Raw genomic sequence first — 15056 nt, 5'->3', positions numbered from 1 at the left:
TTATTGGACCCTTATCGTGGACCAAACCAAATTGGCATAGCTATTTTTCATAAATATGGTAAGAAAAAAAAATATTTTAGAAAACTAAAAGAGAAATATTTTAACAAAAAACATCCTCATCCTTAGGCTTTCCACACTTTCACTTCGTTCGATAATCAAATGACGTGAAAGGTATTCATCACTGGGTTTGGTTTTGGGGAGACACATTTGGGTGTCTACACGCACCAAAACTCTTGGAACGTATACACCTTGAGTATGAACATATGGGGGGAGTTATGCGACTTTATATTTGACCATAACTTCTACTGGAGTACAGGACGATGTACATTTCTATTATTATTATTATTATTATTATTATTATTATTATTATTATTATTATTATTATTATTATTATTATTATTATTATTATTATTATTATTATTATTATTATTATTCGCAGGAATTCCGCCACTTACAAGTGGTTATTAATGTTGGCACGGTTAGCTCCCGTGTTAGTAACCTCAATTTATTGGGGGAGGTTAGTGGGAAACCCGTTCGATTCGTAATTAACGCTAATAAGTTATGTAGTTGTCTAGTTGAGGAGTTTTGTTGAATGTTAGTTGTATGCTTGTGTAAGAAATATTTCAAGCATCCCACACTTGAGCCCCACTGTGATCATATACTTAAGCATGATGACGTCCAAAGGGAAGGAAGCTAGAGTAAAAGAGTCGCAAATAAGTTATAGGAACTTGTAAACCGTTCACAGGGTAAAGGTTACACCCTTTCACGATCCATGAGATCACTAACTCCATAGCGGTCTGGAACCATGACTGGATATTCGAGGATGAAGGTACAAATCCAACCTAAAAGAGATTGAACCTACCCTAAAAATAGGCCTCTACTTTATTCTTCTCGTATTCATGTGCGCTTTCTGACTAACACACAATCATTAGATTAACCCTAAACTTGTTTAATCTATGTTGGTTGAATATTAATGCACAAACAAAACTATTATTGGCGATCACTTGAATTATAATCATATTAGCCAAAACAAGATTATTAATTACCTTATTAAGCGTGATTACAAGTACAGAGTCCCTTTAAACATGCATAAAAGGCGTTATCAAGCAATAACAATAATATATATTAAGCAACATGATAAATAATCATGTTAACAATAAAGCATAATATTAATAGCAAGATCCTAAGCGTGATACTAACATGATTAATAACAAACCCTAGCATGTCACTAAACAATAAAGATCAAAGCTTTAGCCCTAACATGATACTAACATGATAGAAGAAAGGAATAGGAAGCATCAAGAAACATACATGATATTAGAAATTTTAGTTGTTACCCTACACATGATACTAGGAAGCAATAAAGACATCCTAACATGATACTAGGAATCAAAATAATTAAAGCATGATTTCTATATATCAAAAGAATAATTAAATAATTAATTACTTACTTGGATGTAACACCCCGTTCTTTCAGAACTGGAAGCGTTAGCGGAATTACGCCTAGGAGGCTACTTAACTTTGATTGGCAAAGTCAAGATTAACCTAGGTCTAAAGGTCAAGTTTAACTCATTCATACATCCAAATTAAGTTGTTTAAGCTAAGCGTAAACTAAGTGAACAAAAGAAAATAACAAATGAACTTAAACTTAGGCAAATCAATTACATTCAAAAGCCAAGGGCAGAACAACTCTTATCAGCCAAAATAAACCAATGCAAATTCAAGGTATTAAGTAAGCAACTAACAATAAAGGCATACAAGCCCAAAATTTAGGTTCTAAACTCTCAATCCCTAACCCATTGTCACAGAAATCAAATAAACAAATGAAACCTGCAAATTATAACAACGTTCCACAACCAGTGGGGAGCAACTAGCAGTTCTCCCTCAAATCAGAAATAGAAGATTTTAGACTTAAGTTAATAGAAAGAAACCACAACCACAATCAACTTGAAAACTCAAATGATACCACTTAAAACCATACAAACAATGAAGTACTTCAAAATAAACTTAAAATAGGAATATCGATATTAAATCACTTAACTTCAATCATAATATATAAACTTCAAAAGTAATAATTTAATAGTTTAAATAATTCAAACTCAAAACCTTCAAAACAGTAGAACTGGCATGGAGGGAACGCTAGTGGCCTAGCAATCCACTTCCTAAGGTTTGTCAGGACGAACCCCCGGTCATCTCGCAGAGACCGTGTCTAAGATTGGCCAACTCCCGGTTTTGGGTAGATGCCTATAAGGTCTTACACACACCCCGGACGACAACAATTAACTCAGGTTAAGCTACCTAAGACTCGCAATCCAGGTAGTTAGCATGTTCATTAACCATCGGGAAGCAACTCGGCCTCACACCCGACTATGGCCCCACACACAATTCAAAAATCACTTAAAATAGATAATATAATATATTTCACTCAGAAATCTGCAGAGAAGCCAAACATGATCTTACACTTAATTCAAACAACATAAGAAAATCATATTTCTTAAATTCAATTGAAACTTCAATTCAAAACACACTTCAACATAATAAATCACAAAAGGTATCGTCTGAGTTTGGGAATATAATTAATTATCGAAATTCAACAATTAAGTGCATTCACAAATCTAGGAGAAGTGATGCTAAAGACAGTGTTATCCTTCTCTAAAGCATTACGACGTCGACAATACAATTACAACCCCCATATATTCAAACACGCATCGAAATAGTTCACTTTAGGGGTTTATAATACCCAAAAATTCACTCATCACCTATTTAAAATATAATTTCAAATAAATATATAATACTTACAATAAAAATTACATAAAATCATTTAATTAAACTAAAAATCCAAACTATCATTTCATAAAACAACCATAACAGGACAGCAACATACAAGTCCAATAATCATCATAAAAACCCAACCAACATGCTTCAAATACGAAATAAAAATTAGGGCATATTAATATACACTCATTAGGCATCATATAACACAATTTTGGACTTAAAATTCAAGAGAGAACATGCCAAACTAAAATCATATTTACAGCAGCCCCTGCACTAATATGCAGCAGCACCAATCACACCAAATCTCCCAAAAACCAACCTTAAACATGAAACTAAGTTTATCCCATTTTAGCACACACTCTCAAAACATAATAGGCCATGTTAAACATGCATTTGCTCTTAGAAATCAAGGAATACACTATTGAAAATCACCATCTTTCACACGCCTAGCAGATTAGGGGCAACAGCTATGTTGCACTGATTTAGGCACTTTAAACTATCTTAAATTATATAAAATCATGCCAAATTAATTGGGGAATATCCTAACATAATACTAAATCAAATTAGGCAAGAAAATTAATCAATAAAATCAGATTTAAGATCTTAAACACACGCCCAACATGTTGTAATTCAAATCGCGGATTTCAGTTTCCCTTGCCCAAAAACAAGACCAAAACATGCCCAAAATCAAAGTTTAACACATGAACTTATACCTTATTATCCCTAACATGATACTAAGTCAATTTAGGCAAGAATCAAATGAATCAAATCAGTATAAGAGCCCTCAACCTCTCGCCAGTCATGCTGCAAGTTCAGCAAGAGATTTCGAAAGTCATGCTCAACTTTAAGGCTATTACTTGCTTAAGGTAGTATACAATTTAAACATGGGTAAAACACCTACATAATCCTAACAAGATAGTCAAGGATACACACTATCATTTGACTTTAGAAAAGAAGATAGACAAGCTCATGGGTATACAATTTAAACATGGGTACAACACGTCTACTATAAGAGCATGGACAGCAGCCATGATCATCACATACAAGGTCATTGACACATAAAAAAAAAAGCATCATAAAACAATTAGGGGTTGATAGTAAACCAATCTAGGCATGAAGCACATGTTTTAAACACATAAAACAAGGCAAAATCCATCCGAAAAACTGACATAATCACTACATACGAAAATTGAAACTAATCCTAACCCTAACATGAATTCAATCCTATAATCTAACCCTAAAACCTAGCATTTCTAATCTAAGGGAAGAAATGCTAGTTACCTTGATGTATAGGGCACCAAAACAAGAAGAAAAGGACAGCACTACCAAGCACAAACAGCAACAACAACACGCACAAACACCCACCCAAGCAGCCCTCTTGAAGCCCTCAAAGTTCTTCGGTTTGACACTTCGAAAGAGGAGGAAATTTGGCCACGAATTGGTGTTTGATTTAGCAGCAAATTAGGCTTAGATTTCCCCCTTGATTTGCCTTGGAGATCACGAAAATTTTGAGGGAGAGAGATTAGTTTTGTGCAGCGGATGAAAGGAATGAAGAATGTGGTTTTGTGTAGCCTTTTGTACGTGAGAAAGGGAAGAGGAAGGGAAAGTGTTAAGGCATCATTAAGTGGGGTGTAATGAGAAGTAAATAGGAGGTTACCTAGGTTAGATAATCATCCTTATAACTCCTCAAAGCTGATATGTGAATCGGCCTACAATGGGTTCAAATCAAACGCACAAACAAGCCTCATAATACCTAAGCTAGGTTCAAGGATTTTCTTTTGGGCTTGATTAAGTGATTACTTAAGGCTTAACAATGGGATTAAAGAAGCTAGTGAACAAACATATCTTAATATATTTAGTCACAAAAGTGTTAAGGTAAAACCCGACCCATAAGCAAATTCTAGTTGGCCCGAAACTAGATTAGGAAAGGAATGTAACGAGAGGCGATTTGAAAGTATATTTTAAAAAAAAACAATAATATAGATTATATTATGGTTAATTTTTAAATTACCACCCAAAAATGTAACCATTTTCGAATTAACCACCCGTTTAATTTTTTAGTTTAAATTACCACCCCTTAAATTAAATAAATGCTCAGATTACCATCCATTTCAAAAATCCGGTGAATTTTCTGTCTGTAGGCCCCACCTAACACTTATTTTGACCCTTTTGACTGATTTTTTCCCCGATTTTTCTCTTTAAAAACGCTCTCCAAACTTTAATTCACATTTCCTTCACCAAATTCCACTAAATTTTACAGAGAAAAATGTAAATTGAAGCTTGGAGAGCCTTTTTAAAGAGAAAAATCGGGGGGGGAAATCAGACAAAAGAGTCAAAATAAGCGTTAGGTTGGGCCCACAGACGGAAAATCCACCGGATTTTTGAAATGGGTGGTAATCTGAGCATTTATTTAATTTAAGGGGTGGTAATTTAAAATAAAAAATTAAACGGGTGGTTAGTTTAAAAATGGTTACATTTTTGGGTTGTTATTTAAAAATTTTCCTTATATTATTGATACCTCAAAAATAATACAAATAGTAATTACAATAATAATAATGAAACCAATAATTTAAATCACAAAACAAAAATATATATAAAGTTCATATTTTACTGAAAAACAATAGGCGATATGCGAAACCAATAATATTATTCATTTATAATGACCTAATTAATAAAAGGACATTATAATGAGTTTTATAAATATAAATTAAAGAATAGTTTGTAAACAATATCAATTCGTTAATCAAGTTGACGGAATCACCCAATACCACTTTATACATCGATATTGATACCATTGAACGTAAAACGTCTTTAAAATCATAGAATCATTTTATACCTATCAAATTTGGCACTTCAGTCAAGGAATCACCCATGATGACCCGTATCAATTGCGATAAGTTAAATATTGAAATTACATATAATTTAGAAACACTTATTGAATTGATGCTTAAGCTTAAGGAATCACCCTTTAAGGCTAATATCAATTCAAACATGTCAAATATAACTGAAATGATTAAAACTCAAGTATAAAACCTTTTTAAATAATAATTTTCAATTGCTCTATCAAAATATTATAATTAAGGTTTCAAAAGTTTATACTGACCCTTAAATCAAAATAACGATTTTAATAATTAAATAAAGATTTCACTTTTGAAATTGGGATTTAAATAAGAAATTAGGTTTAATAGATTTAAATGCACATAAATAGTGGTTCGAAAATACGGGGTGTTACATGGATGCCTCGTATCTCTTACACACGTCAGTAACTTCAAGGAAAATAATAAATCAAACAATTAAATTAAATAATTGAAATAGAGATTTGGGACCAAACCCTCAGATATTATCAACCTTTCACGTCTAGGGCGAAGGCAACTTCGAACTTGGCTAGGTGTGTCTAGAACTTATTAATGCAGAATTTTATAAGAGGGAAGGTTTAGAAAGAAGGAGAAAGAATAAGCTTCTAGCTTGAAGAGAGAAAATAATAGAATTAGATGTTTGGTTGTGAATTGGGAATGAATAAAAATGGGGAAATATGACCTATTTATAGAGAAAATTGTCCAAAAACGATAGAAAAGAGTTAGAATTCAAATCAGAATAAAATTGATTCTGTTGCAGAGCTGTCGTGCGCAACAGACTCCTTGTCGCTATGCGACAAACCTGTTGTTTGGCGGTGGGATAGTTTATTGCGGATTTTTTTTTATCATATCTTTTGATCCAAAAGTCCAAATAAGTCATATTATATGTCTTTGGAAAGTAAGCTCTTGAAGTCTACTTTCCAACCCAATTAGAATTAGATTAAAATCTTTTGTAGAAAAAGATATGGCCGAAATAGTGGATGGGTGTCAGTATTGGATAGAGTTTCGTTTTACTTTCATATTTTTTTCGTTATAGCTTGGAATTAATATTATAATATATCATTGAAAAGATAATTTCAAGATCTATCCAAACACATAAGATTTGGATAAAGATTATGAGACACAAAAATAATATCTGAACATATTCCATTTCGCATAGAACAAGGACTCTTAGAAAGAGAAGTTTTATTCAATTTCGAATTCTTTGATCTTACCTTTTCAAAAAAGGATAATTAATATCTTCTAGAAACTTATAGAAGCTTGTAATAAGTCCTAATTAGTTTAGGAATAGGATTAAACCTTTGGACCCTCCACATGATCATCGGGATGTAGGTAAAATCCGGTTTGAGCCCAATTTAGTATTTTGGCCATAACTTCATCATTATTCATCGGAATTGGGCTTATAATATATCGTTGGAAAGGTCTTTTCAAGCCCCATAAAACTAAACCATTATTGGACCCTTATCATGGACCAAAATAAACTATATTGGACGTTTTTCATAAATATAGTAAGAGAAGAAATATTTTCAAAAACAGAAAGAAGCATTTTTTTTAAAACAATCGCATCACAAGACTTTTCACACTTTCACCTCATTCGATAATCAAGAGACATGAAAAGTATTCATAATTGGGTTTAGTTTTTGGGGAGACACAATTAGGTGTCTACAGCTTGAAAAACAGATGCAACAAGATAAGTGGTGTGTTGATAGGTAAATGCATGTTAGTGTGTTAATTACGCTTATGTACTCAGCTTTGCTGATTGTGTGTTGTGTGTTTTTGTTGGCTCTGTCTTTATCTTGACCCTATGATGACCCATTTTTAATGGAGAGTAGTGGAAACAAGTAGAGAGAATCTTTTCAAGTGATGAAGCATATTCATGAATGGGCATGAATGAAGAGCGAATCATGCTAGTTTCCATAAGTATATGATGCGTTTAATGCTTTAATTATTTATAATATTATTATACATGACTAACGCAAAAGTTTTAAAGTTGGTTTGGTTTTAATAAGGGCCTATAATGGTTCCAAGTTGTAGGTTGATTTTATTTTACTTCGTTTGACTTCGGTTTGACTTTACTTTCGTTGGTTGACTTTTCAAGTTGACTTGTTTTGAATGGTTTTTAAATTAGTCTTTCGCTGTGTGTCTTGATAGTTGCCTTATTGTAGGGAATATTTCAAGCATTACCCCTAGCTTGAACCCCACTGTGATCATACACTAAAGTACGGTGGCGTCCAAAGGGAAAGAAGATAGAGCAAAAGAGTCGCCAACAAGTTTTAGGAACTTGTAAACCGTTCACAGGGTGAAGGTTACACCCCTTAACGATCCAGGAGATCGTCAACTCCAATAGGTCTGGAACCATGACTGGTAGTTCGAGGATGAAGGTACAAATCCAACCTAAAAGAGACTGAACCTGCCCTAATAGGCCTCTACTTTATTCTGATCGTATTCATGTGCGCTTTCTGACTAACATGCAATCATTAGGTTTAACCCTAAACCTGTTTATCTATGTTGGTTGAATATTAATGCACAAATAAATCTATTATTGGCGATCACTTGAATTATAATCAAATTAACCTAAACAAGATTATTAATTATCTTATTAAGCGTGATTACAAGTACCAATTCCCTTTAAACATGCATAAAAGGTGTGATCGAGCAATAACAATAAATAAGCATCAAGCAACATAATAATAATCACAATAATTATAATAACAATAATAATCATAAAAATAAACATGTTCATGTTAAAGCATAATAATAGCAAGATCCTATGCATGATACTAACAAGATTAATAACAAACCCTAGCATGTCACTAAACAATAAAAATCAAAGCTTTAGCCCTAACATGATACTAACAATCATAAATATTAGGAAGAACATAGGAAGCATCATACTTTTAATCATACTTGATATTGAAGTTACCCTAGACATAATACTAGGAAGATCAAAATGCCCTAACATAACATTAGGAATCATAACAACAACCTAAGCATGATTTCTACATCATAATAACAATAAATCAATTAAAACACTTACTTGGATGCCTCGTACCTCTTTCTAATAACAAAATACACGCGTTAGTAACTTCAAGGAAAATAATAAATCAACAATTAAATTAAATAATAATTGAAAGAGAGATTTGGGACCAAACCCTCAGAAATTAAAACCTTTCACGTCTAGGGCGAAGGCAACTTCGAACAATGCTAGGTGTGTCTAGGTCTTGTGAATGCGGAATTTTGTAAGAAAGGTAGGGTTTAGAAAAAGAGAGAGAGAAGCTTTAGCTTAGAGAGAATAAGAATTAGAAAACTAGAGAGTTGATGATTGTAGATGAATTAAAACGGAGTTTTTAGGAGGCTATTTATAGAGAAAATCAGCCAAAAAGATAGAAAATCGAACCAGAGTTCTGACGCGAAAAAACAAGGTTAGCGTCAGACGATGACGCTAGCGCCAGGCGCCAGGCGCTAATGCTGGCGTTTGGCGCTAATTAAGTTTCTGACACGTTTTCTAAAATCAGATAGAAATTAACCGTACAGGAGGATAAAAGCATATTTTCCTCAAAAACATTCTTTTATTTTGATTAAAACTCTAAAAAGTCAACAAAAGTCAATTTATCAATGCTAATTGAATTAGGAATGAAAAGAACCTTCTAGAAGACTAAAACCATTCCTAATTGCATTAGGAATGATAAATCCATATTAGGCCCTCCCCTAGATCATTGGGCCGCATATAAGGCTCAAACCGGGCCCAGTTTAGTAATTTGGCCATAACTTCCTCAATATTCATCGGAATTGGGCTTATAATATATCGTCGGAAAGCTCTTTTCAAGCCCCATCCAACTACACTATTAATGGACCCATATCATGGACCAACCAAACTGGATTGGCTGTTTTCTTAAAATAGTTTTCAAAAACAGAGAGAAGAGAAAAGAAATAAAAACTATTCGCAACAGTAGACTTTCTACACTTTCCTTTCATTCGATTATGATTCGACGTGAAAGGTACTCATCATCGGGTTTGGTTTTGGGGAGACACAAATGGTTGTCTACACTTAGCCGTTTTCACGGTGACGGTAATATCTTAGGTATTCCAATTTAAAGTTTTAAACAGGGCAAAACATGTATTTTAAAAGAAAGGAATTTCTAGGGTGTTACATGATGAGTATCATTTATGGCACTCATTTGGTTTTCTTTAGGGTGAAATTCATGCTATTTTATAGCTCTTTTCTTTAGTTTTTCATTAGTTTTACACTTTATTTCCTTAGTTTGCATTTTCTTAGTGGAATTTCTATTTTTATGCATTACTTGGTTTATTTTGTTATTTTCTCTTTTATTTTCTTTTTCGTTCATTTTTGAGGTTATGATCGTAATCCAAAGATTCCCGAGTCTCCTTCCCAAGTTTTACATCGATTGAGACGCCTCTTGCCTACCACTTAAAATTCAAGTTTGAAGGATTGTATGAGAGAGAAACTAATCTAAAAGCTAAGTAGAGAGAGAAAATCTAAAAAAGAATTAAGAAAAAGTAAAAACAAGATGCTAAACTCGTTTAACGGAAAAGTATTTATGCTAAGCGAGAATCCTAAACTAAAACAAACTTAATCTTCGATAATTAACTCCTAATAATAACACGCTCCCGATCGGGCGAGGCACCGCCCGATCAGGCGCGCCTTTTCCCTTCAGATACATTTCTCGCGCCCGGTCGGGGGCGAGTTCGGGCGCCAGCCTTGCTTCCCTCGCCCGGCCAAGCGCGCCTCCGGGCGCTAGCCTCTTTGGCCGGGCGGCACTCTTGGGCCACTATTTGGACTTCGATTGGGCTCCAATTCTTCGAGCCAATCTGGGTTTCCTCTTCGGGTCTTGAATACTTGGTCCAAATGCCCCGGTATCATATATACCGAGCCCTTAATCACCGGTTCGATGACTCTAACCGGCCCTAGGCTATAAAATCTGGTCGTGCTTCTCCAATGCTCGTAATTGCTCCATAATATCTCGGGAAAATGCTCCAAAAGTGCAAATCCCTACAAAAGTCAACCAAATCTACAAAAACACTAGAAAACACCAATTAGTAATAAAAGTGGCTCTAAAGAGCCAAAAACACTACTAATTATGATCAAGGGACGGGGGTAAAATACTATATAAAATACACATATCAACATCATACTAAGAAAAGCATCCTAACATGATACTAGGAATCAAAATAACAACCTAAACATGATTTCTACATCAAAATATCAATTAAGCAATTAAAGCACTTACTTGGGTGCCTCTTATCTCTTTCTAATAACTAAATACACACGTTAGTAACTTCAAGGAAAATAATAACATAAAAGAATTAAATTAAATAATTGAAGTAGAGATTTGGGACCAAACCCTCATAAATACCAAACCTTTCACGTCTAGGGCGAAGGCAACTTCGAATTGGGCTAGGTGTGTCTACATCTTGTGAATGCAGAATTTTGTTTGTAAAAAGTTGGTTTAGAAAAGAGAGAGAGAGTATCAAGATTTTCTTGATGAGAGTTGGTGATTAAAAACGGAGGTTTAAGGAGGCTGTTTATTACGAAAATCAGCTGGATTATGATAAAAAAGAATCAGAGTTTCGAAAAGAATAAAACACGACGTTGTAGCCACACACACCTCTGTCGCCAAACGACAGAGCCTGTTGCCAAGCGACAAACGTGTCGCCGCTGCGCCAGGCCTGTCGCCAGGCGACAGCCTGTAGTGCGGCGCTGCAGACAGTTTTTTCACGCGTTTTCATATTTTGATAAAATTTAAACGTACAAGGGGTAAAACTGTAATTTCCTTTAAAACACTTCTTTTATTCTAAATAAAACTCAATTATAATTGCTAATCACATTAGGATTCAAAAGAACCTTCTAGAAGACTATAATCAATCCTAATTGCATTAGGAATGATAAATCATAATAGGCCCTCTTCTAGATCATTGAGCCGCATATAAAAATAAATCGGGCCCAACTTAGTTATTTAACCATAACTTCCTCATTATTTATCGGAATTGGGCTTATAATATATCGTTGGAAAGCTCTTTTCGAGCCCAATCCAACTACACTATTATTGGACCCTTGCCACGGACCAAACTAAACTGGATAGGATATTTTCACAAAATAGGTTTTCAAAAACAGAGAGAAATAAAAGAAATAAAAACCAACCGCAACACTAGACTTTTCACGCTTTCACTTCATTCGATTATGATTTGACGTGAAAGATATTCATCACCGAGTTTGGTTTTGGGGAGACACAAATGGGTGTCTACAGAGACGTATTCATATCAAAAATATATTCATATCAAAGACATTGGAACACTCACCCTTTTGTACACTTTTATTATTTCTATTTTTTGCTATTTTTAATCACTCAAGCTTTTGTTCTTTAGAAATTGCATAGATTGCACAACATCCCATCCCAAGGTTAGGTAGATGTGGGTTGAAGAAAGAAAGGTTTGTCGTTAGACGAGGCTCAAAGTGGTTTACCAAAAAAGGATTGTATATTTGAAGGGTGAAAGGTGATATGATGTGGCTACAAGGGGTGCCTCAAATCATTGGTATACCTTGTTCTTAGTTTGACATGGATTTTTTTTAATGTAATGTAATTAAATGATCATATGCGAGAAAAGAAATGCTCATTTTATTAAAAGGTAAAATGTTGGGTTTGGTTAGTCCGACTCACCACGGAAACAAACCCAAAAACAAGACCGCACTCGCAATAAATAAAACCATAAACATAATTAAATTAATCACAAGATTAAGATAAAACGATTACCTTTGGAGCGTGCTTCGCCCGACCGGAAGGGGCTCTTACTTCGAAAGCAAGCCTCGAAATTACGACGGCCTCCAACGATAGTCCACCCACAACTCGACCACCGAAAACGGTCCAATGCCTTGGGGTTAGCAAGGCCCGACCAAAACCCGAGTAATTAATGAGTTCAAAGGTTTTCACAATGGTGATGCCTTTTTCAACTCTTACTCAAGTGCTTTTCCCAATGCCCCAACTTGGGTATTTATAGGGAAATGCATGAGTGTGAAAAGCTCTCCCATCAATGTGGGAGAATTTGATTTTCCCATTTATTTTAAATCTAAAATAAAATTAATAGTCAAACTAATAATAAATCAACAAGTGGCAAGCATACAAGGAAGAGTAGGTGAGGACCACTTGGAGGAGGGGGGGGACCAAACTTGCCCCCCACTCATGCTCCCATAACCGGCCACCTCCCTTTCTTCTCCTCCATTTGAGTTGCGCCACATGGAAGCTCACTTGGGCACCCATGGTTGCCTTGTGGGTAGGCCTGAGCAAAACTATCTGATTATCCGATAATCCGAAGATCCGATCCGCACCCGATCCGACAATTTAGGGTAATCGATCCGAAAACATTTTCGGATCGGATAACCGATCCGAAATTTTCGGATATCGGATCGGATATCGGATATCGAAAATTTGAATTTCAGTTATCCGAATATCCGAAAATAAAGTCGGATCGGATATCCGATCCGATATCCGAAAATTACTTTTTTTTTACCCATATTTAAAGTTCAAATATTATCCATATGCCCAACAGCCCAAGCCCAACAAAATCTCAACTTACCCTAATTTCAAATCCGCCTCTTTCCTCTTTCTTCTCACTTTCTCAGTTAGTCTTCTCAGTTTCTCACTCCTCTCTTAGTCTTGTCTGAGTTCTTTCTCGATCTCTCCTCTCTACTCCTTTTCTCGATCTCCGACCACCTTCTCAGTGCCTCACTCATCCACCAGAAGCAGCGGCGCCTCACTCATCCAGGCCACCAGAAGCAGTGGCGCCCCTCACTCCTTCACCAGAAGCGGCGACGCCCCTCACTCCTTCACCAGAAGCGGCGCCCCTCACTCCTCCACCAAGGTAATTAACCGTTTTCCTTTTCCTCTTTTGAATTTTTGATATAATTTATAATTTTAATTAGTTAATTTGGTTTTCAAAATTCTATTGTTCTGTTATTTTGCTTCTTCTTGATTTTTAGGTTCTATTAATTTATTGTTGTTGATTAAATTTGGGGAAAACGTTAGACATTAATTATTAATCTATTGTTGTTGAATTATAGATCAGATTTAGTATATTATACCATTAGCTTTTAGCTAAGAATCTTAGTTATGAGATTCAAGTATAATAAAATCAAAGTATCTTCTTAGTTTGTTTTTATTCTTATTATTCCTTTTCTATATTTTTGTGTAGTGAATATGATAATTAATGACTAATATAGATAGAATTAGAAAAATGAACAGAAAGATTATACATAGATTATAGGAATTTAGGATTAGTATTTAGTAGATTACTTAATGTTTAATTGTTATGGTGTTGTTAAAATTTTCTGTTTTAAAAGTTTCATATTAATTGTTATGGTGTTGTTAAAATTTTCTGTTTTAAAAGTTTCATATTAATTGTTATGGTGTTGTTGAACTGTTAATTTTCTGCTGTTATGTTGGGAGAAAATTTCATTATGTTTCTGTTCCTGTCATCCTATGCTCGTACTTCTGCTGAATTGCTGATTAGTGATTTAAATTAGTCTGTGAAAGAACTTGTGATTGAAAAAAAAATAAGTAAATTCAGTTTTATTTTGTCAACTGGTTTACATTTTGATTTATGTGTTTTAGATGGATGATGCTACTGTAGAATCTGCTAACGTAGCAAATCAACCAACTGAAGAGGAGCCCTTGGCGTCAACCGCTGCCAATGAGGAGCATGCTGGAATTGAAAAACCACCACAGCCACCAAAAAAAAGGCCTTCAACCACTACTAGTGATGCTGATGGAGCTGAAAAAAAAGGTAAAAAGAAAAGATCTTGGCTTTGGGATCATTTTGAGTTAATAGTAAAAGATGGGGATAAAAGATCAAAATGTGTGTATTGTTCTGTTGATGTTACTGGTGACTCTAAAAAGGGTACAAGTGCTATGAAAAATCATTTAGAAAGGTGTAAAGAATACCCCCCTAATGTGAGCAAATCCCAAATGCTTCTTGCTTTTCAAAGTGAGCAAAGTCAGCATCCATTAGGAGATGTTAGTGTAGGTGATAATGCAAGTGGGGAAAAAAAGGGTAAACTAGAATTTTGGAAGTTTAGGCAGGAGGAGGGTCGGAAAGCTTTTGCTAAAATGATAATAATGGATGAATTACCCTTTAGGTTTGCTGATCGTGAGGGTTTTCTCTACTTTATGTCTGTTGTTCAGCCTAATTTCATTATCCCCTCTCGTTTTACAGTAGCTAGAGATTGCTATCGTGTGTTTTTAGATGAAAAAAAAACTGAAAAGTTATTTTAGCAAGTGTTCTTCTCGTATTTCTCTCACTACTGACACATGGACCTCTTGCCAAAATCTGTCATACATGTGTTTAACAGCCCATTTTATTGATCACAACTGGAACTTGCGCAAAAAAAATTTTTTTTGTCCAATTAGTGGCCAT

At 34.7% G+C, this 15056-nt stretch overlaps 1 protein-coding gene across 1 annotated transcript; it reads left to right on the top strand.

Annotated features, from left to right (window-relative positions):
* Positions 1-13310: 13310 nt before the first annotated feature.
* On the top strand, positions 13311-15008 carry LOC145559626 (zinc finger BED domain-containing protein RICESLEEPER 4-like). Its single transcript, XM_081621022.1, has 2 exons — positions 13311-13505; positions 14255-15008. The coding sequence occupies exon 2, from the start codon at positions 14255-14257 to the stop codon at positions 14912-14914; it is 660 nt and encodes a 219-aa protein (XP_081477148.1). The 5' UTR covers positions 13311-13505; the 3' UTR covers positions 14915-15008.
* Positions 15009-15056: the final 48 nt, after the last annotated feature.

The sequence above is a fragment of the Chenopodium album genome, chromosome 9, assembly GCF_948465745.1.
Source record: "Chenopodium album chromosome 9, dcCheAlbu1.1, whole genome shotgun sequence".
Taxonomy (NCBI): Eukaryota; Viridiplantae; Streptophyta; class Magnoliopsida; order Caryophyllales; family Amaranthaceae; genus Chenopodium; species Chenopodium album.
The sequence above is the reverse complement of the archived record's forward strand: the minus strand, read 5'-3'. Positions and strand labels throughout refer to the sequence as shown.